The sequence below is a fragment of the Mus musculus genome, chromosome 6 (assembly GCF_000001635.26).
Source record: "Mus musculus strain C57BL/6J chromosome 6, GRCm38.p6 C57BL/6J".
Lineage (NCBI taxonomy): Eukaryota > Metazoa > Chordata > Mammalia > Rodentia > Muridae > Mus > Mus musculus.
Window position 1 is genome coordinate 148,894,070 of NC_000072.6, and position 22,666 is coordinate 148,916,735.

Here is a 22,666-nt window from a genome sequence, read left to right on the forward strand (position 1 = left end):
CAGCACTAATTTCCAAAGCAAGGGAAGTACATATACCTCTCCACTATAAAATCAAAAACAAAAAACCTACCTGCCAGGCGGTGGTGGCTTGCCTCTTTATTCCCAGCACTCAGGAGGCATAGACAGATCTCTATGAGTTTGAGACCAGCCTGGTCTAGAGAGAAACCCTGACTCAAAAAACAAAAACAAAACAACCTTCCTAAGGTTTTACTAGGTTTTCAGCACAATATAGATCCAGATACTTATTCAGCTTTATCTGTCAAATGCAGATGAGAATCTCGACCCAACAATGCATCCCAAAGAACTGGGATGACTGGATCACAGGCTAAATGACTCAGGAAGTAAGAAATTATCTAATCTTTACCATACAACTAACTGTGATGTTAGGCTAGTAAGAATCCAAGTCTCTTTACAAAGCTGTCTACAATACTTTCACCAATCTTAAACTGGTATCTAGCAGTGGGGAAAAATAATAAATGCTGAAACACTTTCTGGCTCATGGTAAAATGCTTCCAGAGACTGCAGCAGCCATACTGCTGTATCACTTGCTACAGTCACAAGGAAAACGAACTAAACTATCAAGCTATTCCTTATCTAAGCTACAATAATATAACTCAAGAAATGCATCAGACCTATAATAGCCAACTCTTCAAATATTTCAAAAGCAATGTGTGAAGAATAGTTATTCAGCTGTGTCGGCAAACAGAGCAAACATTTAGCCTGGATGCTTAATTGTTCCCAGGCAACTAAGTCTCAAGGTCGATTAAACTTGCAAGAAGATCTATGTTCTCTGATATAAAGAATGTCGAATCCTTAACCTGGCTTATGGTAATGCACACTCAGGGATGGGAGGGGTAGAAAGGTTACCTTCTTCTTCTCGATGTTCCTAATTTTGTGTTTAAGGCATATAAGTCCATTATCAATATAGGTTTCATATGCCTGGGAAGGAGATGCAGCAGAACTGAGAGTAGACTGCAGGGGGCTCAGAGCCCGCTGGTTTTCCCCTTGCTGATCCTGGTTCACTTGGGACTTGGCTGACTTCATACTTCCCACTTTTCCCTCCTCTGAATGGCCGGCCTGAAGGTGACTGGTAACCGAAAAGGGATGGAGAGAGTTGCACCACTGAAACAGATGAGGCTAAAGGATGGGGGCAGGAGGAGTTAAGTACCAATGTAAACTAAAGGTGCACAACGAGGAGCTTCTTTAAAATGAAATGAAGTCAAAACATAACGTTGATTCAGACAGCGTACTTCCACTCCCCTACTAAGGTTAATTGACACAAGCAATAGCCAATAAAGACAGTCTATACGTAGGCAAAATTTACACTATAGGAATGTTTCCAGAAGTTCTATTCCCCACATGGAGAACTGCTAAGCAAGCGGAAGGCTTCTGATCTCATTCTGAATAATTTCTATGGTCGGGGGCGGAGGGTGAGGGTTGCAGCCACAACTTCAAGCTATCTCAAAGTCTACGTGAACCAAGTTTCTTGTACTAAATGACAACACTCTTTGACTGTCCAGGACCTAACCAAGTGCATCCCCCTGGACACTGCTGCCAAGTCTCACAAACTGTACGCCGAGGTGGCTTCCAGTTGTGTTTACAGTAACTCACAATCACTCACTCCTATACTGGCAAGCCTTCCGCTACCCGCACCAAGGAACCGGGAAACCAAGGAGTCGGACACTTCAACTCTATTCAGAAATCCTGCCCGTAAGGAGCAAGACCAGAGCTAGACAGCCCCTGGACACCATTGCTCGTTCAAGTGCCCCAAGGGCCCGAGTAGAGGAGCCCCAGTCAGGGTCACAGTCTAAGGGCCCACGCAGCCCACCAGACGCAGAGCGCTCTGCAAAGCCGCTGAGAAGCCCGACCCCAGAATGCTGGGGCACCACGCTTCTCCACCCCGCCGCGGCCGCGCAGACCCACCCACCCCGCCGCCGTCCTGCTTCACCTCCCCGGCTGCCTCCGAAAGCGCGCGGGAGTCCTGCGCGCTGCAAAGTGGGCGAACTCCACCCCGCACTCCCTTCTCCCCCCGCGTCCCTTCCTCCCGCCTCAGCTTAGCCTGCGGCCACCGCCGACAGTGCACCCAGCCAACTCCGCTGCTCGCGCCCAAGCTGTCCCCCTCAAGGCGCGCGCAACTTATGTAGGCCGCGCACGGCGCGACCACGCCCAAATCCCGCCTATTTCCGGTCCTCTGCCCCGCCCTCTAGCACGCGAGCTCCCCTCGGAGGCTTCGCCTTCCGGTGTCCCCTCCCACTCCCCTCTCGTGCGCTAGACCACCACAGTCCGCCCTTTTCCGGTACCCGGGACCTGCGAGGGACAGGTCCTTTCCGGTGCCCCTCTCTGCAAGCCTGCGCTTGGCGCGTACCTTCCCTGCGCTTCTCTGTTGCGCCTGAGGCTGGTGTGAGATACTGCACCTGGTAGCATGGATGGGCCCGCTTGTTTCAGCCAGCACTGGTGCAGATGATTTCAATTCTTGGAAAAGAGGCAGCAAGTCCTGCGCAGAATGACCAGATAAGCCAGCCTTCAGGCTCTAATGGTTTAAATGGGCACTTCTAAAATACAAGAGCACCCTTGCCCCACAGATGATTTTTCATTGTAGAATGAGTCAGAGGACTCAGCCTGTAAGAGCAGCAGAGTAGATGACTGCAGCCTTTGTAGTAGGAGGGTATGCGCCAAGGCTATGTGTCGCTATGAAGCAATTCATTTCATTGGCACTAAAAGAGTTGTTAAAATTATTTGTTGGGCCGGGCAGTGGTGGCGCACGCCTTTAATCCCAGCACTCGGGAGGCAGAGGCAGGCAGATTTCTGAGTTCGAGGCCAGCCTGGTCTACAGCGTGAGTTCCAGGACAGCCAGGGCTACACAGAGAAACCCTGTCTCGAAAAAAAGAAAAAAAAAACAACAACAAAAAAAAGTTATTTGTTGGGTTGCATAAAGTTAACAGAAAACAGGAAGAATGTCAGCTTCTGAAGGACTGGTGGTAGTTCCTGTATCAAATGAGGTTTTAGGGGTAGATTACTCCCTAATACCAGGGAGGCAGGAACAGACCTAAACAAAAAACACTACCTCATAAACTAAATAAAATAATAAAGTTAATAAATTAAAACTTGTGCCCAAGTATTTTACCAAATAGAATTGGTTTTAAGTCCTATCCTTGAGGCAAGGGTAATTATTTAGAACAGGGCAGTCAAAAGCATAATCAAGTAAATAAATGGAAAGTCTGGACAAGACCACCCAAAAATCACCTTGGCTTTGGCACTTCTTGTTACCTATTACATGTTTACCTGCATGTATGTTTATGTACATGGTTGCCTGGTTCCTGCTGTAGGTCAGAAAAGGGTGTTGGATACCCTGGAACTGGAGTTATAAACAGTTGTGAACCACCACGTGGGTGCAGGGAATTGAGCCCAGGGAGGGCCTGTGGAAGAGCAGCCAGTGCTCTTAACCACTGAGTCATCTCTCCTCCCTGTCCTATTATGTTCTTTAATGTTGTATTTTAGCTTTGAATCTCTGAACTATACCTGCAACTTGAATATTAGACAAACACTATGTTGTCTGTTTTCCTCATTTATAACTAGAGAAAGAACAGGCTGCTGAACTGACCAATAGACTTACCTTTTGCCACACAGAGTGGCCATGAAGCCTGTGATGAGCACACCTTCAGATAACTGAACTGACACATTTATATTTGCATATGCCTTTGTTGGCCTATGCTAATAATGAACCCAAAAATAATATTTCCAACCAGGGGTTGTGGCACATACCTTTACAGGCACACAACTCCCAGCACTCAAGAGGCCGAGGCAGGAAGATTATAAGTCTGAGGATAGCCTGAATCTCCAGATTTACCATAACTATCATTTGGGCCATTAGATTGAGATATAATCCTAACTACTCAATGGGAGAATTGCTAATAAATCTGTTAATTTATTTAATAACATGGGACATAGGCTGAATCAAGAGAAAATACAAAAGCACAAATAATTAAATTTCAGTTGCAATAAGGGTATAGTTTGTATAAGCTTGTAATAACACTAGTAAGAGAATACCCCCACAATAATGTTGCAGCAGTGTTTTCTGAAAATTAAAAAAGGAGAATGACATACACACACAAAAAAGGAGAATGAATTGGGAAAAACTCTCAACTTTTCATGCCAGCTCTTCAGCAGCCGAGGCAGGAGGATCACGAGATCTAGACCAGCTTGTACCACTTAGGTACAAAACAACAAACAGAAGAGAGGGGCTCACGGGAGTGAGGGTGGGGTACAGTGGTAGATTGCCTGCCTAGCATGTATGAGGCCTAGGATTCCATCGTCAGCACAACAGAATTGTAAATATGAATTTTAAAATAGGGCTGGAGAGATGGCTCATCGGTTAAGAGCACTGACTGCTCTTCCAGAGATCCTGAGTTCAATTCTCAGCTACCACATGGTGGTTCACAACCATCTGTAGTGGGATCTTATGCCCTCTTTTGTCTGAAGAGAACAATGGTGCACTCATATACATAAGATAAACAAGTAAATCTTAAAAAAAAAAAAAAAAGATTTTGAAAGTATTCAGAGATAGGGGCCAGAGAGGAAGCTCAGTGGTTAAGGGCAGCTCTTCCAGATGACCTGAGTTCAATTCTCAGCATTACAAGAGGGCTCACAACTGTCTGTCTGTAATTCTGTCTTCTGCCTTCTGTGGGCACTAGGCATGCATATTGTTCAGAGACACATATGCTGGCAAAAAGATAACCTCATACACATAAAATTTAAAAAAAAAAAAAAAAACTTTTGCCAGGTGTAGTGGGGCAGCTTATAACCCCAGTACTCTAGGAAATAGAGGCAGATCACTGTGAGTTCAAGCTAGTCTGGTCTATATAAAGAGCCCCAGATCAGCCAAGATTTCATAGTGAGACCCTGTTGCAAAACAAAACAAAACAATGATAGGAATAATAAATAAATCCTTTGGGGGGGGGAAGATATACCCCTAGAATCTTTAGGCTGATGTTTCATTTTCCCTTCCTCAGTTCCTTATTTTTTCATAATTTTTTTTTTTGTCTCATCAATTGGGAAGTAAACTCAGAGTTTACCATGAAATTATTATATTCCAGATGAGTAAAAAATGTCACTTTTAATCAATGAGGAAAGAACATATTCAATGCATTCAATAAACACTTGTTGGACACCTGCAGTGCTAGGTCCACCCCTATAAATGTCAGTCACTGAGACAACCCAGCACCAGCCCATATGGAATTGAGCAGGGATTCATAAAAGTTGCAAGTAAGGCTGGGTATTGCTTCACATGCCTTGAATCCCAGCACTTGGGAGGCAGAAGCAGCAGGATATCTATGAGTTAGTTCAAAGCCAGCCTAGTCTACATTGTGTGACCCTAGCTCAAAAACAAAAACAAAACAAAACAAAAAAGAACCTACAGGTATAAAAAACTAAAGTGTTTGTTTGTTTGTTTGTTTGTTTGTTTGTTTGTTTTTTAATGTGTGCAAGTGTTTTATGTGGGTGGTACCCTCAAAGGCTGGATAGAAGAGGGCTTCAGATTCCCTGGAATCTGAACATACAGACAGTTATGAAGTGCCATGTAGGTGTTAGGAATCAAACTTAGGTCCTCTGCATGAGCAGTCAGTGTCTCCAACACTGATGCTAAAGTGAATTGTTTTGTTTTGTTTTGTTTTGTTTTGTTTTGTTTTGTTTTGTTTATTGAGACAGGATTTCTCTGGGTAACACTCCTGGCTGTCCTAGAACTTGTGCTATAGACCACGCTGGCCTCAAACTTACCTGCCTCTGCCTCTGCCTCTGCCTCTGCCTCCCCAGTGCTGGGATTAAAGGCCTATGTCACCACTGCCCAATTAAATGATTTTTTTAATAAGTTGCCTTGTTCATGGTGTCTCTGCACAGCAATAGAACAGTAACTAAGACAGATAGAAAGAAATTGTTGCCATAACCACACATATACTCATAATTAGATGCTTGTCTAGTTATTATAAAAAGTAATGTTTCATTATGGCATTTCTACACATATATATCACTGAAATTCGGGGTTTTTTGTTTTGTTCATTTGGGGATTTTTTTTTAATTTGATGGATTTTTTTTGGTGGCTTTTTTTTTTTTTTTTTTTGGTTTTTTGAGACAGGGTCTCTTTACATAGTTCTAGCTATCCTGAAACTCCCTATGTAGACCAGGATGGCCTCAAACTCTGCCTCTGTCTCCTGAGATTCTCGGATTACAGGCATGTGCCACCATTCCCTGTAAATTTTGTTCTTATTCAACACCCTTTCTTTGTTTGGTCCCTTCTTCTCCCCATTTAGATTATTTTTGAAAAACTTTTTAGTTTCTAATTAATTAATGTGCAGCTTTGTCTGGCCTAGAACTCACTATGTAGACCAGTCTGGCTTGGAACTCAGAGAACCATCTCAAATTCTGGGACTAAAGGCTGTTTTAGGATCACACTGTAAACCCCAAAATTGTGTTATTTACTGAAAAAAAAAAAAACTGTTTGTAGTTGTGGTATGGCTCAGCCTTAGCACACATCTTTGATCCCTCTGGCTGTTATACAGACATGTCCTTAGTACACCCCTTTAATCACAAATAATTAAAGGTAAATGAAGGTAAAGTTAGTTTGTAGAAGGAAGCACTCATGTGTGAAAGTGATGTCTAATTGAGTGGCAGACAAAGTGGTGAATCAGAGAAAAATTTGACAGAATAGAATATATCTAACTCACATGAGAATTGAGAAGAAAGAGAAGCTACTTGAGGGAACAATACAGAGAGTGGAAGGAGGCAGTTTTCTAGGAGAGTTTTTTTTTTTTTTTTTTTTTAAAGTTCTTCACATTTTTATTCTTTGTGCACAAAGACTAGCATGATCGGTTCCACTTGGTAGTCAGACGAATCCATTCAAGGTCGCTTAGTCCAACTTAATGAAGCCTATGTCCTTCGCGTACTGCCGGAAGCACTGGCGGCACTTGTTCAGCCCGTATTTGCGGATCAGACAGTGGCGGTTGGAGCAGACGCGGCAAGAGCGAGAACCCTGGCCGAACTTCCGTGGGTGACTCCAGTAGAGCTGCTGGTGACCCATCTTGCCTTCAGACGCCCAACGAGGAGAAAGGCTCTAGGAGAGTTTTACAAAGACAGGTTGAAGAGAGAGAGAAGATAAACTAGATACAATTGAAGACAGAACAAGAAGCCAGACGATCAGAACATATTGCAAAATTAGTGTGAAGCTAAGCAGAGCAATTCAGTAAGAAACTAAGAGAAGCCAAATTGAATCAGCCAGCTAGGAGAGGAGTTTGAGCCAGAACAGCTGAGTTGAATCAGTGAGCCAGAGTTCAGAAAGAACCACAAAGGATGAGCTTATTCAGCAGTAAATCTCACAGGCTGACAACATTCTAGGCCTAGATACAGAGGCTAGAAGCTTCCAGGACAAGACCTAGGTGACCACACAGAGGCAATAAGCCTCGGAGACAACAATTACTCAGGAGAATAAAAAGTACTTTTACAAAAGGCATATGTTTGCTATGTCCAGCTAAGATTAATGTTTGGGGGCCTTATATTTTCCTTCAAATTATAATCAGATTTCAGTAGCTTTTTTTTTTTAATGCTGCTTGTGGTACTGGAATGACTATATTGCACTCTTTTTAAAGTCCTTTAGGAGAATGGTAAGTAGTTCCTAGCTGCCTAACACTGTCTATGACTCTTTCCTACTTCCCTTCCTGGTATCACCTCCCACCTGCCCACTTTCAGGCAGCCAGTTGTGGCAGGGGCCTCTAATCCCAGCGTTTGGGAGGCTGGGAAAGGAAAAATCTTTGCAAGCTGGAGGCCAAGCTGGTTGGCAAAGTGGGAATCTGTCTCATAAAAAACAAGCTGAAAAAATGGTGCTTGGATCCCCACATAAAAAATACAGTATGATAGGATGCTTCTGTAAACTACGTAAAGAGAGGCAGAGACAGAAGAATACCTTGGGGCTTGCAGGTCAGGCAGTCTAGCAGAAGTGGTGAGGGGTTCCAGTTTCAGCAAGAGACCTTGTCTCCAAAAATAAGAGGGCAACTGAGGAAAAAACATCCATAATTGATCTCTAGCTTCCACATACACACATGCATACAAATGAATAGATACACAGATTACATATCACATTGAAAAAAAATAAACTAGACAAAACTGTGCAAGGTAGCTCTATATCCCCTATGGCAATTGAGTTTCTGACTCATTGATATAAATTGCTATCACCTACCTCATCCATCATAATTTTATTTTTAAAGCTTTTGAAAATGAACCTCTTTCAAATCATGCCACATTCATTAAAGCTTTAAAGCGAATGTCTGTACCAGAATAAATTCAGTTAATTATTCAAAGAATAATATTTCCTGTAATCTCAGTAGGAATCCTGAGAGAATGATATTCTTCCTACAAGTTAGCAACCTACAGGTCATGGAGAATAAAAGGAAATTAACATACTGATTTTCATAAGAAATAGAAAAATACACAACCCATGGAAAGTTCTCACAGTCAGACAAAGACAAGGACCTGGTCCTTAGTAGGAGTTCCTGAAACAGAACAGCCCCAGTGGTGGTTTGAATGAGAAATACCCTCGACAACCCCCCCCAACCCCCCCCAACACACATACACACACACACACACACACACACACACACACACACACCCCGCAGTTCTTAGCTGGCAGACAATTTAGCAACAATTAAAAGGTATGGCCTGGTTGAAAGAGGCGTTTTCACTGGGGTGGGCTTTGAGGATTCAAAAGCCTTTGTCAGGCCTATCAAGCTTCTTTTTCAATGCTTGCTACCTGTAGATAAGATGTGAGCTCTTGCCAGGAGTGGTGGTGGCGCATGTGTTTAATCCCAGCCCTCAAAAGGCAAAGACAGGCAGATTTCTGTGTGTTCAAGGCCAGCCTGATTTACAGATTGACTTCTAGGACAGCCACAGCTAAGTAGAGAGACCTTGACTCAGAAAAAAAAAAAAAAAAAAGGAAATTCTCAGCTACTGATCCAGTGCCAGGCCTTGCCTGCCTGCTGCCACGCTCCCCACCATTATGGTAAGTTACCTTGGCCATGCTTTATGTTCACAGCAATAGAAAACTAATTAAGACAGCCCCCATCTTAGACGAGTGCAGATCTCCATTCACATGCTTCACACTACTGGAGCTGCCCAGGCTTCAGTACATATGTCCAAAGAGACAGCCAGATGTTGCTACAAAGAAAATCACACAGGACTCCAGGTCAACACTGGAGTAGCATCTTCTCCTGGACAACTGCTGTTGGTGTCCCCATCTATCTGCCACCGTCTTAGTCACTTTGAGTTGCTCTGACAAAAACACCTGACATCAATCTAAAGGAGGAAAATAAACTCACGGTTTCAGAGGTTCCCTTCCACAAACCACTGGTTCTGTGGCTGTGCCTTGGCCTGTGGGGACTGCAAGAAAAAGCCTCTTACCCCATGACAGCGAAGAAGCCCATCATGAGAGAGGGCAAGGACAAGATCCAGCCATGAAAGTGAGCTAGCATTCTCCTATCATCTCATCACTACGAAGACAGAAGAAGCAGAAGGATCACTTTGAGTTAGCTGGTCCAGTCTTATTTAAAAAAAAAAAAAGAAAGGAAAAGCTTTTCTTTTCTTTTATTGAGGGAAGGTGTCATAGTTACTGTTCTATTGCTGTGAAGAGATACTATGCCCACAGCAACTCTTATAAAAGAAAGCATTTAATTGGGACTGCTTTACAGGTTCAGAGGTTTAATTCACTGTCATCATGGTAGGAAGCATGGCAGAACACAGGCACACATGGTGCTGGAGAGTTAGCTGATAGTTCTACATCTGGATGGGCAGACAGAGGGAGAAAGAGAGACACTGAACTTGTTCTCTCTTGGCCCACCCCACCTTGTCATCTGGCCCACCCCCAGTGACATACTTCCTCAAACAAGGCCACAGCTCCTAATAGTGCCACCCCATTCCACTCCCTGTTTCCCATGGGCTTGTGGCCATATCATAATGTAAAACTTCATAGAGTCCAACTTCAAAAGTCCCCATCCATAGTTTATCACAATCTTAACTCTGTTTAAAAGTGCAAAGCTCAAAGTTTCTTCTGAGACTGATGGCAACCTCTTAACAGTAACTCCCAGTAAAATTGAAATGAAAAAGCAGATCACAACTAGATGGTGGTGGTGCACACTTCCAGTCCTAGCACTTAGGAGGCAGAGGCAAGATCTCAGAGTTTGGGAACAACCTGGTCTACAGAAGGAGTTCCAGGACAGCTGGAGCTACATAGAGAAACCCTGACTTGAAAAAAAAAAAAAAAAAAAGAAAGAAAAAGAATAAGCATATCACACACTTCCAACATGCAATGGCGTAGAATATACAACACCATTACAAAAGGGGAAGGGAGCACAGCGAGGAAATACTGCACCAAAGCAAGACCAAAAGACAACCAGGAAAACTCCAAACTCTGCCTCTCCGTGTCTGGTGTCAAAGTTCTCTTCAGATCTCCAACTCCTTTCAGCTTTGTGGACTGCAACACGCTTCACTCTCTTGAGCTAGCTCCCCTCCCCATTAGCAACTCTCTTTGCGAGTATCCAACAGCTCTGCCATCTCTAATATCTTGGTGTCTTCAAGGCAATCCAGGCTTCACCTTCACAGTTTCACACAATGGCCTTTGTGGGCCTGCATGCAGGGGCATCCCTAACACATGCTCAGACTCAGCAGCTTTCCTTAGCCATGGAGGCAAAGGATTAAGCGGTGCCCTGAGGTCACCACTCTATTTATTCCATTTAGGAGCAGGCTTTCCTTTAATCTGTTTATCTCCTTGAACGCAGGACTTAGCTCCATTCCACTTCCTGGAATGGGGTGCCCTTCTCAAACTGTACTTTTTGTGTTTTTTTTCCCTTGGTCAGATTGCTACTTTCCTTATAGATCTGCATAAGCCTGGATACTAATAACCAAGCAACCCAGTCAATACTAGGCTGTTTTGAAATTTCCTCTGCCAACATTAATCCAAAACTCTTCAATTTAGACTCAGGCAGACTTTCTGGACAGGAGCAAAAAGCAGCCACATTCTTCACAAAAATATCACAAAAATGATCTCTAGACCATGACATATTAATATCCTTCTTCTCTGAAACCTTTTGAGCCAGAGCCCCAGTTTAGATCACCCTCAGCACCACTGTCTCCTGTGCTTCTCTTAGTGTGACCCACTGAGTGCCATTTAAGTCTTCAACTGTTTTTCTAACCTAAAGCCCCAAAATCCACATTTTCCCAAACAATAGCATAGTCAGGCCTACACAGTCCCTTCTGTCTTAGGGTTTTTATTGCTGTTGAAGAGACATCATGACCATGGCAGCTCCTATAAAGGAAAACATTTCATTGGGGCTGGCTTACAGGTTCAGAGGTTCAACTCATTGTCATCTTGGTGGGAAGCATGGTGGCATGCAGCCAGACATGGTGCTGCAGAGTTAGCTGAGAGTTCTACATCAGATTTCAGACTCACTCCCCAAAACAATAATCATTTGCAGACATACTTCTTCAGATGTGCTAAAAGTGAGAGAAAACTAAGGGAGGGGGAGCTGAACTCAAGTCCTGTTTCCTTACCACTGCAGGAAGAGAGCAAAACACAGACACCCATAGGCACCACTGTAAAGGCTGAGAGACTACAGGGTAACTTATTCGGCATCAGGATTACCAGGAAGGTTCGACTGTTAGTCCCTGACTGCGGGCTCCACTGGGTGGGATGGGAACATACATGTCTAACAAGCTCCCTCCTTGGTGCTGTTGATAGTGTAAGGCCAGGGACCAGACCGACAGTTACCAGGCCCAATATTTCATCAGAATCACAAGTGAGGTTCAAAAAGCACAAAAGTCTGTGTGCCAGAACCCAGTTAAGCTCTCCAGCAGTGTAGCCACAGGTTTCTGTTTACTGGCTTATTTGACAAACCTCCAAGTTACATCTTGGTGTTTAGCAAATATGATGTTTCACAGGCTTGAGAACCCAGAAATGCACATGCCTATAATCCTAGCACTTGGGAGTCTGAGGCAGAAGGACTGCCACAGGTTTGAGGACAGTCTAGCTAGAGCTACATAGAGAAACCCTGTTTGGAAGGTGGGGGTAGGGGGCCAATCAAGGAAGGAAGGGAGAGAAAAGAGCAGCCTCAGCCTGTAACCCAGTCCTTAGGAAGCTGAGCATGAGCCACATAGTAAGGGTCTCAGGCTACTAAAGCTCATCAGATGTACTTATTTAGATCACAGAACACTTTCAGGATTCAAATGTGACTCTCTTGTATGTTGCTTTTAAATTTAAATCTTGATATCGATATTCTTTGGAGAATAACTATATTGGTCTCTTAGTTACATAAAAATAAACACTTTCATAAAGGAAGGTCTTAACAATTCTAGGAGACAAGAAGGCCTCTGGCAGAGCCATGTAAATCATTGGAATGCTTCCAAAGCAACAACATGAAAATTTGTAAAACTGGCCTAATAAATGGGTAATCATCAGCTTGACAACTTTATCCCTCAGAAATTGATTGTCTTTCACCTAAGTCTAACAGTATAACCAGAAAGGTCATACATTCATCAAAACTCAATATTTAAGCAAGGCAGAGCAGCACACACCTGTAAGCCCATCACTCAGGCAACTGAGGCAGAAAGATTGCTGCAAGTTCTAAGCCAGCACGTGCTACATGGTAAGTTTTAGGCAACCTGGACTATGTAGCAAGATGCTTTTTCAAGCAACAACAAAAATTAATAGATTTCCCCAGCTAGTACTACTTTTCCAACATTCTCTATACACTATTGGCTTTTTGGTTTGTTTCTTTATTTGTTTTTAAGATGTTTTAATTTTTTTTTCTTCTTTTGGGTTTTTTGTTTTTGTTTTTGTTTTTGTCTTTTTTGAGACAGGGTTTCTCTGTATAGCCCTGGCTGTTCTGAAACTCACTTTGTAGACCAGGCTGGCCTCGAACTCAGAAAATTCGACCAGTGCCTGCCTCTGCCTCCCGAGTGTTGGGATTAAAGGCGTGCACCACCACGCCCGGCGATGTTTTAATTTTTTAAACGGCTATTATCTTCTGGGTACGGGTGTTTTGCCTCTATGTATGTCTGTGCACCACACCCATGTCTGGTGCCCACAGAATTCAGAAAAGGGTTGTGATCCCTGGAACTGGAGTTACACACAGTTGTGAGTTGTCATGTGTACACTTGGAGTCCACCCCAAGTCCTCTAGAAGAACAGCCTATGCTCTTAACCCTTGTGTCATCTCCCCAGTCTTGTTTTCATTTTTTTTTAAGGCAGGACCTGTCTCACTATATATCCCTGCCCAGCCTGGAAATCAACATGTAGACCAGGTTGGTCTTGAACCTGTGTCGATCCTCCTGTCTCTGCCTCCTTGGCGTTAGGATCAGAGATGACTGACACCCCACCTACTTTATAAATAAGTTTTTACAGCCTATCTCTCTCCATAATTATTTAATAAGTATTGAATGCAGAACAACATTGTTCTACTTTAGGTGAGATGGCTCAGCGGTTAAGAGCACCAACTGCTCTTCCAGAGGTCCTGAGTTCAATTCCCAGCAACCACACGGTGGCACACAACCATTTGTAATAGAATCGGATGCCCTCTTCTGGTGTGTCTGAAGAGAGCAATGGTGTACTCATATACAAAATAAATAAATAAATCTAAAAAAAAAAAAAAGAAAAAACAAGAAACAAAGTTGCCTTCCAATTTTATTCTATAACTCTAAATTATAAATTAGATAACATAGGTGATTTTGTTTTTCTCCTATAATGTCCTCTCTGGGTTCTGGGTCAGACTTCCTACCAATAAATTCCTGAATTTTGCCCATTCTGCTTAGCTAAAATGAGCTATCAAGCTTTGGCTTGTTATAAATTTTCAAAATGAAGAAAAAGTAGTTAAACTTTGAAGTATGGTTCATTTGGAGAAACTGGTTATTGCATATTTTGTAGAATAGCATTTAACTCAATTTCTCTAAAATTAAGACACAGTGACTTAGTGAACCGAATGGAAGAACACGGCACAGATTCATTAAGATATGCAACAAAACTTGGTTACAGAAACAGCAACAGCAATATGAAAAGCAGCTCAACTGGAAATATTGTGAAATTATTTTCAACTTCATATGCTAAATGAAGGAGATGCTTTGATTGCTATGTAGATAATAGAGAAAGCCAAAGTCATGAGCCTGGTAAAAGCTGTGTGAGCAATTTACAAACTGCTTATGTTCTAATATCATAACACTACACAGTAGTACATTTAATGGGGAGAGTTCAATTTTAATAAATGACAGTTAAGTGAATGATTTGAGTAAGTCATTCAAAAATCTCAAGTTATATTTCATCTTTATAGCCAGTGAGCTAGAAATATAGTCCCAGGAATAGTATTCTCCCAGCACCTGTGTGACAGTGAGTTAAATATCTGAGTCGTTTTTTGAGGGGAGAGTGGAAGTTGAAAGATCCTCCTGCCTCATTCTCCCAAGTGCTGGTGTGCACCACCACATCTGTCTTAATCTTTAAAGAAGTAAAGGAAATAAGGAAGGAACAAGTAACTACTGCTGGCACTGGGGATTTGCAAGTGAGAGAGGAATTACCTAAGGGTTAGCTGAGATTCTCCTTTCAGCACTAGGGAATTTCTTCCTCCAGTTCTCTTTGCCAACCCACTACTCTCCACACAATCCTACCTCTGGCCTCTACTTCACATTCCAGCCAACTCTCTGAGAATGCAGATGCTGAGCCAGATGTGATGATATATCCCAGATGCCCCAGCACTCAGGAGTCTGAGGCAGGAGGATGGCAAGTTCAAGGCTGGCCTGAGCTACAGAGCAAGACAGATCCTATCTAAAAGTAATAGCATTATTGGGATGCAGTTAGGTATTTGCCTAGTATACTCAAGATTCTGCTTTCAATCCCCAGAACTAAAAAGAAAAAGACACAAATGCTGGAAGTGGGCAGCCTGGGTTGAAAGCTGATGGGCCTCAGACAGTCACTTTAGATGTTGACACTGTAAATGGAAACAATATTAGCACAGTTTAAGATAAGATGACCAAGCCTCAATCAGATTCCTACAAGTTGGGGCTGGAGAGATGGTTTGGCAGTTAAAAGCACTTACTGCTCTTCCAGAAGACCATAGTTCCATAGCAAGTGCTCACAACTGCCTCAACTCCAGCTCTAGAGGATTCTATATCTTTGACCTCCACAGGCATTGCACTCGTATGCATAACTTAAAAATGAGAGAAACAAATCATTAAATGGAAAAGAAAGAAAAAAGATTAAGTGAATTAAGACATATAGAGTGTTTTTTTTTTGTTTGTTTGCTTGGTTGGGTTTTTTTTTTTTTTGGTGTTTTTGAGGCAGGGTTTCTCTGTATAGCCCTGGCTGTCCTGGAACTCACTCTGTAGACCAGGCTGGCCTCGAACTCAGAAATCCGCCTGCCTCTGCCTCCGGAGTGCTGGGATTAAAGGCGTGCGCCACCACGCTCAGCCTATAGAGTGTTTTTGGATGGTCCACCTTCCTGTGGTAGGCAACTCCCGACAGTTTCCAATGATCTCTGATTCTTGGTTTAGATCTGTGATACCTCCCCTTGAGTGTGAGCTAGAACCTAATGACTTCCTCTCAACACATGGACTATAACAAAAGTGACAGTGGATGGTAAATGTTTGTTTGTTTATTTGTTTTTGAGACAGGGTTTCCCTGTATAGCCTTGGCTGTCCTGGAACTCACTCTGTAGACCAGGCTGGCCTCAAATCAGAAATCCACCTGTTCCTTCTTCCTGAATGCTGGGGTCAAAGACATTCACCACTACCACTTGCCTTCGATGGTGATTTTTTTTTAATATATGAATTTAACTGGGCTATAAGATACCCAGATAGCTGATAAAAATTGTGCATCTGTCTGCATATGTGAAGATGTTTCCAGAAAAGATTAGCATTTGTCTGTATGGATTAAGTGAAGGAAAGTGCATTCACCAACGTAGTGGGCGTCACCCTACCCAAGAAGAACACAGCCAGAACAAAGTTTAAATTTACTCTGCTTGAGCTAAGATAGACATTTTGATCAATCTTGTCTACTGCCATGTGCTTCCTGGTCCTCAGGCCTTTCTTTACGTAGAAGGAAACTCTACCAGTGGTTTTCCTAGGTCTCCAGCTTGCAAACTGATACCACTTCCTACTTCCCCTCCTTCTGTTGCTAATCTCATCCCCACCCCACCCTCTGCCCCTGCAGTGCTGTGAACTGCTCCTAGGAGAGGCTTGTGTAGTAAGAAACTGAGGCAAGCCTTTAGCTACCAGGCCATGAGAAAATGATGACTTAGTAGAACAATTTGCAAGGAATCTCATCCACCTAATTAATGTCCAAGTAAGGAAGCAGCTCATCCCTCCTGACTGAGTTTTAGCTGCCTCTGAAAACATAGCCTGAGTACAGCCAGATCCCTGATACACAGAAATTTAACTAATAATAGCTGTGTTAAGTCAGGCATGGTGGTGCATGCCTTTGATCCCAGAATTCATGAGGCAGAGGCAGGTGGACTGGAAGATCCTGACAGAATGTAAAAGGTCACAGAAGCCCTGAAATTGGCAAAATAGATTTCATTGTTAGTAGAACTAGCTTCACTGATTTAGAAAAATAGAGGTGCACAATGCTCTGGCCGCTCCTCGAACCTGTGTGTCTGCCAATGTTCTGACCAGGTGTGTGCCCACTGCTGCACCACATTGCCAGGTGTTTGTGATATTGGTTGCTATATTGGTTGCTGGGAAAGAGTCGGAAAATCTCCCCAGCAACCACAGTCGGGGCCAATCCGGAATTGCTGCACCTTCATTAGACTCCTTCCTAGTTTCCCTCCCATACCCATTTCTTGAGGAATCAATCATTTTAGAATAGACAGACATTGTTTAAATCTGGAAATCCCCTACTCCCCCCTTCTCCTTCCCTCCATGAGGGCCTATAAAGACTTGGACCCCTTTCCCCTCGAGGTCGACTCCTCTACCCCTGCATGGGATATGAGTCGTCCCCAGAGCTCTGGCTTTCCCCGAATAAAGCCTCATGTAGTTTGCATCAACTTGGTCTCTCTTGAGTTCTTGAGTGTCCGCCATTGTCCCGAGGCCTGAGTGAGGGGTTCCTCTCTGAGTCTTTCAGGACCTTTGTGAGTTCTTGGCCAGATAGAGCTGCATAGTGAAATCCTGTCTTTAAAAAAAAAAAAATGTTGCCAGGCGTGGTGGCGCATGCCTTTAATCCCAGCACTCGGGAGGCAGAGGCAGTCAGATTTCTGAGTTCGAGGCCAGCCTGGTCTACAGAGTGAGTTCCAAGACAGCCAGGGCTATACAGAGAAACCCTGTTTCAAAAAAAAAAAAAAGTTATAGTAAGTTATTATACACTATCTAGGGATAATTTCTTTTTTGGCAATAAGTTAAATGGTATCAAGTACCCTACAAATGTCGGCTAGTGACAGAATTCTCTAGTTCCTTTCCCCTCCCCCCAATACTCACATACCAGTGAATAGACCCACTCACTCCAAGTTGATCAAACCAAAAGGAAGAAAAATATTTAATTCTCTCTCTTTTTTTTAAAGATTTATTTATTTATTATATGTAAGTACACTGTAGCTGTCTTCAGACACACCAGAAGAGGGCGTCAGATCTTGTTACGGATGGTTGTGAGCCACCATGTGGTTGCTGGGACTTGAACACTGGACCTTTGGAAGAGCAGTCGGGTACTCTTACCCACTGAGCCATCTCACCAGCCCTAATTCTCTCTTTTTAAATTATTATTTTTTTACTTATTCACTTTACAATTCTCTTTTTTAACCCTTCCTCTTTGACATAGAACAAGCTTCATGAATATCTGAGTAAGAACAATTCAGGAGTGTATTGAATTAAGGTCGAGGGTTTTTTTCTAAATTATGTATGTATGTATGTATGTATGTATGTATTTAATGTATGTGAATACACTGTAGCTGTCTTCAGACATACCAGAAGGGGGCATCGGACCCCATTTCAGATGGTTGTAAGTCACCATGTGGAAGAGCAGTCAGTGCTCTTAACCACTGAGCTATCTCTCCAGCCAAAGGTTGAATTTTTTTAATGAGTGAGAGACAGAGGGAGAGACAGAGTGTTGGGAGCTATTAAGGCAACGCTATTGTCCTGATCTCTGAATTGGGCCTCTCCCCCCGAGAAGAAAAGGGGGTCAAAAGCGGGCCACCAGATGCACCGCTCCGAGAAAGTCAGCGCCAGATGTCCTGACCTCAAGATGTACCCTGATACCACCAAGTTCCTGCTTCCCCTTGTAGTCGCCAAAAGAAAAATTTCTGCTGCCCCATCCCTCCTGCTGAGGTGCATTTCCTCTGCCCCATTCCTCCTGCTGAAAGGCACTTCCCCTTTTTTCTTGTGCTTTTAAACCTTGGGCCTGGCTAATACATTGGGGGCTTTGATGCATTCCAGAACGGTTTCTGTGTCGTTATTCGCACAAGGCCCTCGTCTCTCTCTACCCCCCCATTTGGTTATTAGGAGGAGGTCCCCTCGAGACCCTCGAATAACTGGACCTGCTGGATGGGTCAACAGAGAAGAAGGGAAGGAGGAAGGGAGGGAGGGAGAGAAGGAAGGAGAGGGGAGGCAGAGAGAGGGAGAGGGAGAGATCCTATGTGTCTATGCATAGAACTTCAAGCCAGAGAGAAAGTGATTTAAAAAAAAAAAAAAAAAAAACAGAGAAGGAAGTCAAGGTCATTAGGGTCTTGAGAGCAGTAGAAGAAGAGGCTTGGTTTTCAATCAAAGTGTGATGGGAAATGAAGAGAGGACATTAAATAGAGTCATTAGATGATGTCATGTTTTAATCTGAGTCTTAGTTCTTGTACAAGACTCTTTGGCTTCAGTATGGAATAAAAGTCAAGGGTGAGGCAGAGAGACAAGCAAGGGAAATGTTAGTATTCTACACTAGCAATGGTCCTGTACTTCAGGTCAAATACACTGGTAATAACTCGTCTGAGCAGAGGGGTAGATTTTTGAAATATGGTTGATAACACTGGCTGAATAATGACATGAACCAAGAGGCCCTGAGTTTGGCTGGCATGAGTTTAGTTTGACGTATAGGAAAAGATGAGGAGGAGCATAGAGCTAAAAAACAAAAACAAAAACAAAAACAAAAAACAAAAACAAAAACGAGATCCTGTCTAAAAACAACAAATCTACCTCAGGAGAGAGAACTTTTGGCCTTATGAGCTACTACAAGCTGATCTGACTGTTCCAACCCTGACTTCCATGTCCATCTGCTTCTGACTGTTATCTGATGCTGCCCCCACACTGCTCAGTACTGCTCTGGAAGGCCTCTGGTAGTGACATGCCCAGTACTGTGATCTCTGATACTATCTCCTACCACTCTTACTTTTTACATTGGCTCCCTTCTCTGGGTCTCTCTCTCTCTCTCTCTCTCTCTCTCTCTCTCTCTCTCTCTCTGCCAGTGCATGTGTGTGAATAGAATATCCTCTAGGTCTGCCATTTAACATGGGGGATGTGGGTTTTCTGACCAAAATATGAGGTTCTTGAGATCAAACCCAGGAGCCTTTCATATGCCAGTCACACACTCCACCATTCCATTTTATTAATACCATTTCCCTCTCTACTCTCTTCTTTCTGTCTTCCTTTTCCTTTCTTTTTTATAATACAGTTTTATTAAGAAGAATGCTCATTTATTTGTTTTAGTAGTAAGTCAAATGCATTATAATAAATTTAACTTAGCAACTTCTCATTGTTACTGGGTATACTTACTTGTTTTACATGGCATCTTCAAGATCTTCCTATAAACACTTGTCTTCCTCCTTTTCCCCTCCTTTCCTTGTTCTCTCCATTTCCTTCATCTCTTCCTCTTTCTCCTCTTCCTCCTTCTCCTCCTCCTTCTTTTCACACTTTTATTTTGAAGCCAGGTTTCAACTCATAGTCCTCCTTCTTCAATCTCCCCAGTATCTGTTCAGTAAGCACAGCCCTAATATATGCATTTTGGCATAGCCACTTCCTTCTTTAACTATTTGCTACAGCAGAGCTTCCAGTGTTTTCCTCAGGTCACAGAAGCAATACTTGTAAGACACAACCATACAGTGTATTAGCGCCATCTTCTGGACTAGCCAGGGCACCAATTTCTGTACCATGAAAAAAATGTTGTAAGTAAACTCTCCCTTTTCCCATTTAAAATTCCATTCCCTGTGTCCAGTCCCCAGGACCCAGTCCCACATATATACCGCAATCCCTGTGGATACACATTAGCCAGGCCTACAACTATTTCAGAGTACAATCTTTCCTTCCCCTCCAAAGCAGGCACCATGCCTCTGAGTCTGATGAGTAAGACAGATGGACACAGAGCCAGGGCTATACAGAGAAACCCTCTAAAAAAAAACAAACCAAACCAAACAACAAACAAACAAAAACCAACAACAATAAAAACTGCCCACACATAGACACAAAATAAATGTTTAAAAATAATATATATTTTTTAAAAGGTGGCAAGGTACTGGCAAGCTTTGGCAGACCATGCCTGCAACCCTAGCATTTGACAGGCAGAACCAGGAGGATCAGGAACTCAAGATTATTCCTACCTACATATAGTGAGTTTTAGTCCTCCCTGGGCTACATTTAAAACAAAACAAAAGACAGGTATCACCGTGCCCTGGAAACCCTGATATAGACTAAAATATATCTGGTTCAGCTTTTTAAATACAATCCGCAATCACAATGTTGTGCTTCAAGTTATTTTTTTAAGATTTTTATTTTTGTGTTTAATTATGTGTCTATTATATGTCTGTCTGGGAAGGAGGGGAATGTATATGTTGAGTGAGGACTTCCGCAGAGACCAGAAGAGTATATCAGATTCCCATGTAAATACAGGCTTGCCTGAAAACCTGAGTTCAATCTCTGGGATACACACACATGCACACACACACACACACACACACACAATAAATAAATAAATAAATAAATAATAAAGCTGGGCAGTGGTGGCACATGCCTTTCATTCCAGCACTTGGGAGGCAGAGGCAGGAAGATTTCTGAGTTCGAGGCCAGCCTAGTCTACAGAGTGAGTTCCAGGACAGCCAGGGCTACACAGAGAAACTCTATCTTGAAAAAAACAACAAAACAAAACAAAATACAAATAAATAAGTAATAATTTAAATTTTAAATTAAATTTTAATTTAAAATTAATTACAATTTTAAAAATTTAAATAAGACAAACAATAAGTAAATAAATTTAAATTAAATATATGCTGGCAAGTATGAAGCTGCTGTCAATGGTTGCTGGCTTATTCACATTGCACTTTTCTGGGCATGTGTCTGGCAGACTTCTGGGAAAGAACATGCAGAGGACGACATCAATGTGCTTCTTTCTATCCTTGATAATTTAACTACAGAAAAAAGTAAAAGAGCTAGACATGTAACATACATATGTAAACCCAACACTCTGGAGGCTAAGACAGGACTGCTGTAAGTGCCAAGGCAGTGGGCACTATATATTGAGACTGTCCCAAGAAAAAATGAGTGGACTGGAAGATGGCTCAGCAGTTAAGCACTGGCTGTTCTCAGAGAGGATCTGAGTTCAGTTCCCAGGGCTGCTAGCTACCAATCCTGATTCAGTAACCTCTTCCAGCTTCTGAGAGCACCAGGAATGCACATAGTGCACATAAGCATACAGACAAAACACTTATACACAAAATATTCACATACATTGTAAAAATAAATGTAAAAGAAAGAGGTCACGGGTGAGGCTCTAAGTTTAGTGTGGTCATCCTGCTTCTGCTTCTCAATTCTGGGATTATCCTGGCTAAACAAACAGGAACAGATTGTAAATTGAGTGTGGTGACTCAGGCTGTAATCTCAACACTCAGATAGCAAGCTAAAGTGAGATCCTGGGGGCCCGGGGTGGGGGGTTGGGGGGGAGTTTGCTCAGTGGTTTAAGAGACTCAGGTTCTATTCTCAATACTTACATGGCAGCTCACAACTTTAATTCTAGTTCCAGGGAATCCAAGACATATGCATATAGGCAACACACACACACTAAAATAAAATTAAAAAGAAACCATTTTTAACATTTACATTTGGGCTGAAGTAGCTACTTACTAAACTATGGGTGAAGCAACAGATTAACTCATCTTTGCCCTAAAATATTAGAGTGACCACTCAGTGAGTTTATCTAAAATGAGGGTGTTAAGAAATTTAAGTGTTGCCGGGCAGTGGTGGTGCACACCTTTAATCCCAGCACTTGGGAGGCAGAGGCAGGCAGATTTCTGAGTTCAAGGCCAGCTTGGTCTACAGAGTGAGTTCCAGGACAGACAGGACTACACAGAGAAAGCCTGTCTCAAAAAACCAAATTAAAAAAAAAAAGAAAGAAATTTAAGTGTTTTCTTACTTTCTCTAAATGATTACCTGTACATATTTATCTGTGAGTGTGTGTGAACGCCTAGAAGGCCTTGGGTAATCTCTATCACTTTCCCCCTGTTCCTTCAGGGACAGCATGGTCAACTCAAGGCTAAATGTTTGTGTGGACCTTATTATGTGGGTTCTAGGATCCAAACCTCAGTCCTCAAGATTAAGTCATTCTCCAGCCAGTAACATTTTGTCATTAAAGGGTGGGTGGGGGAATGCCTACTGGGCATGGGAGCACAAGCCTTTAATCCCAGCACTCAGGGAGCAGAGGC

At 42.8% G+C, this 22,666-nt stretch overlaps 1 protein-coding gene and 1 pseudogene across 7 annotated transcripts in view; both read right to left on the bottom strand.

Moving 5' to 3' along the window:
* The window catches only part of Caprin2 (caprin family member 2), a 53,766-nt gene extending 51,578 nt beyond the window's left edge, over window positions 1-2,188 (bottom strand). For 2 of the 7 annotated variants that reach the window (XM_006507041.4, XM_006507040.4), the window contains exons 1-2: window positions 1,949-2,188; window positions 868-1,087 (exon numbers count right to left, since the gene is read on the bottom strand). In XM_006507041.4, coding sequence (XP_006507104.1) covers window positions 868-1,044 — 177 coding nt within the window. In that variant the 5' untranslated portion in view covers window positions 1,045-1,087; window positions 1,949-2,188. Of the gene's footprint in view, window positions 1-867 lie in introns of all 7 variants that reach the window. The other 5 variants (NM_001301351.1, NM_181541.4, XM_006507039.4 and 2 more) reach the window with 4 other exon arrangements.
* Gm7618 (predicted pseudogene 7618) lies at window positions 6,792-7,100 on the bottom strand (annotated as a pseudogene).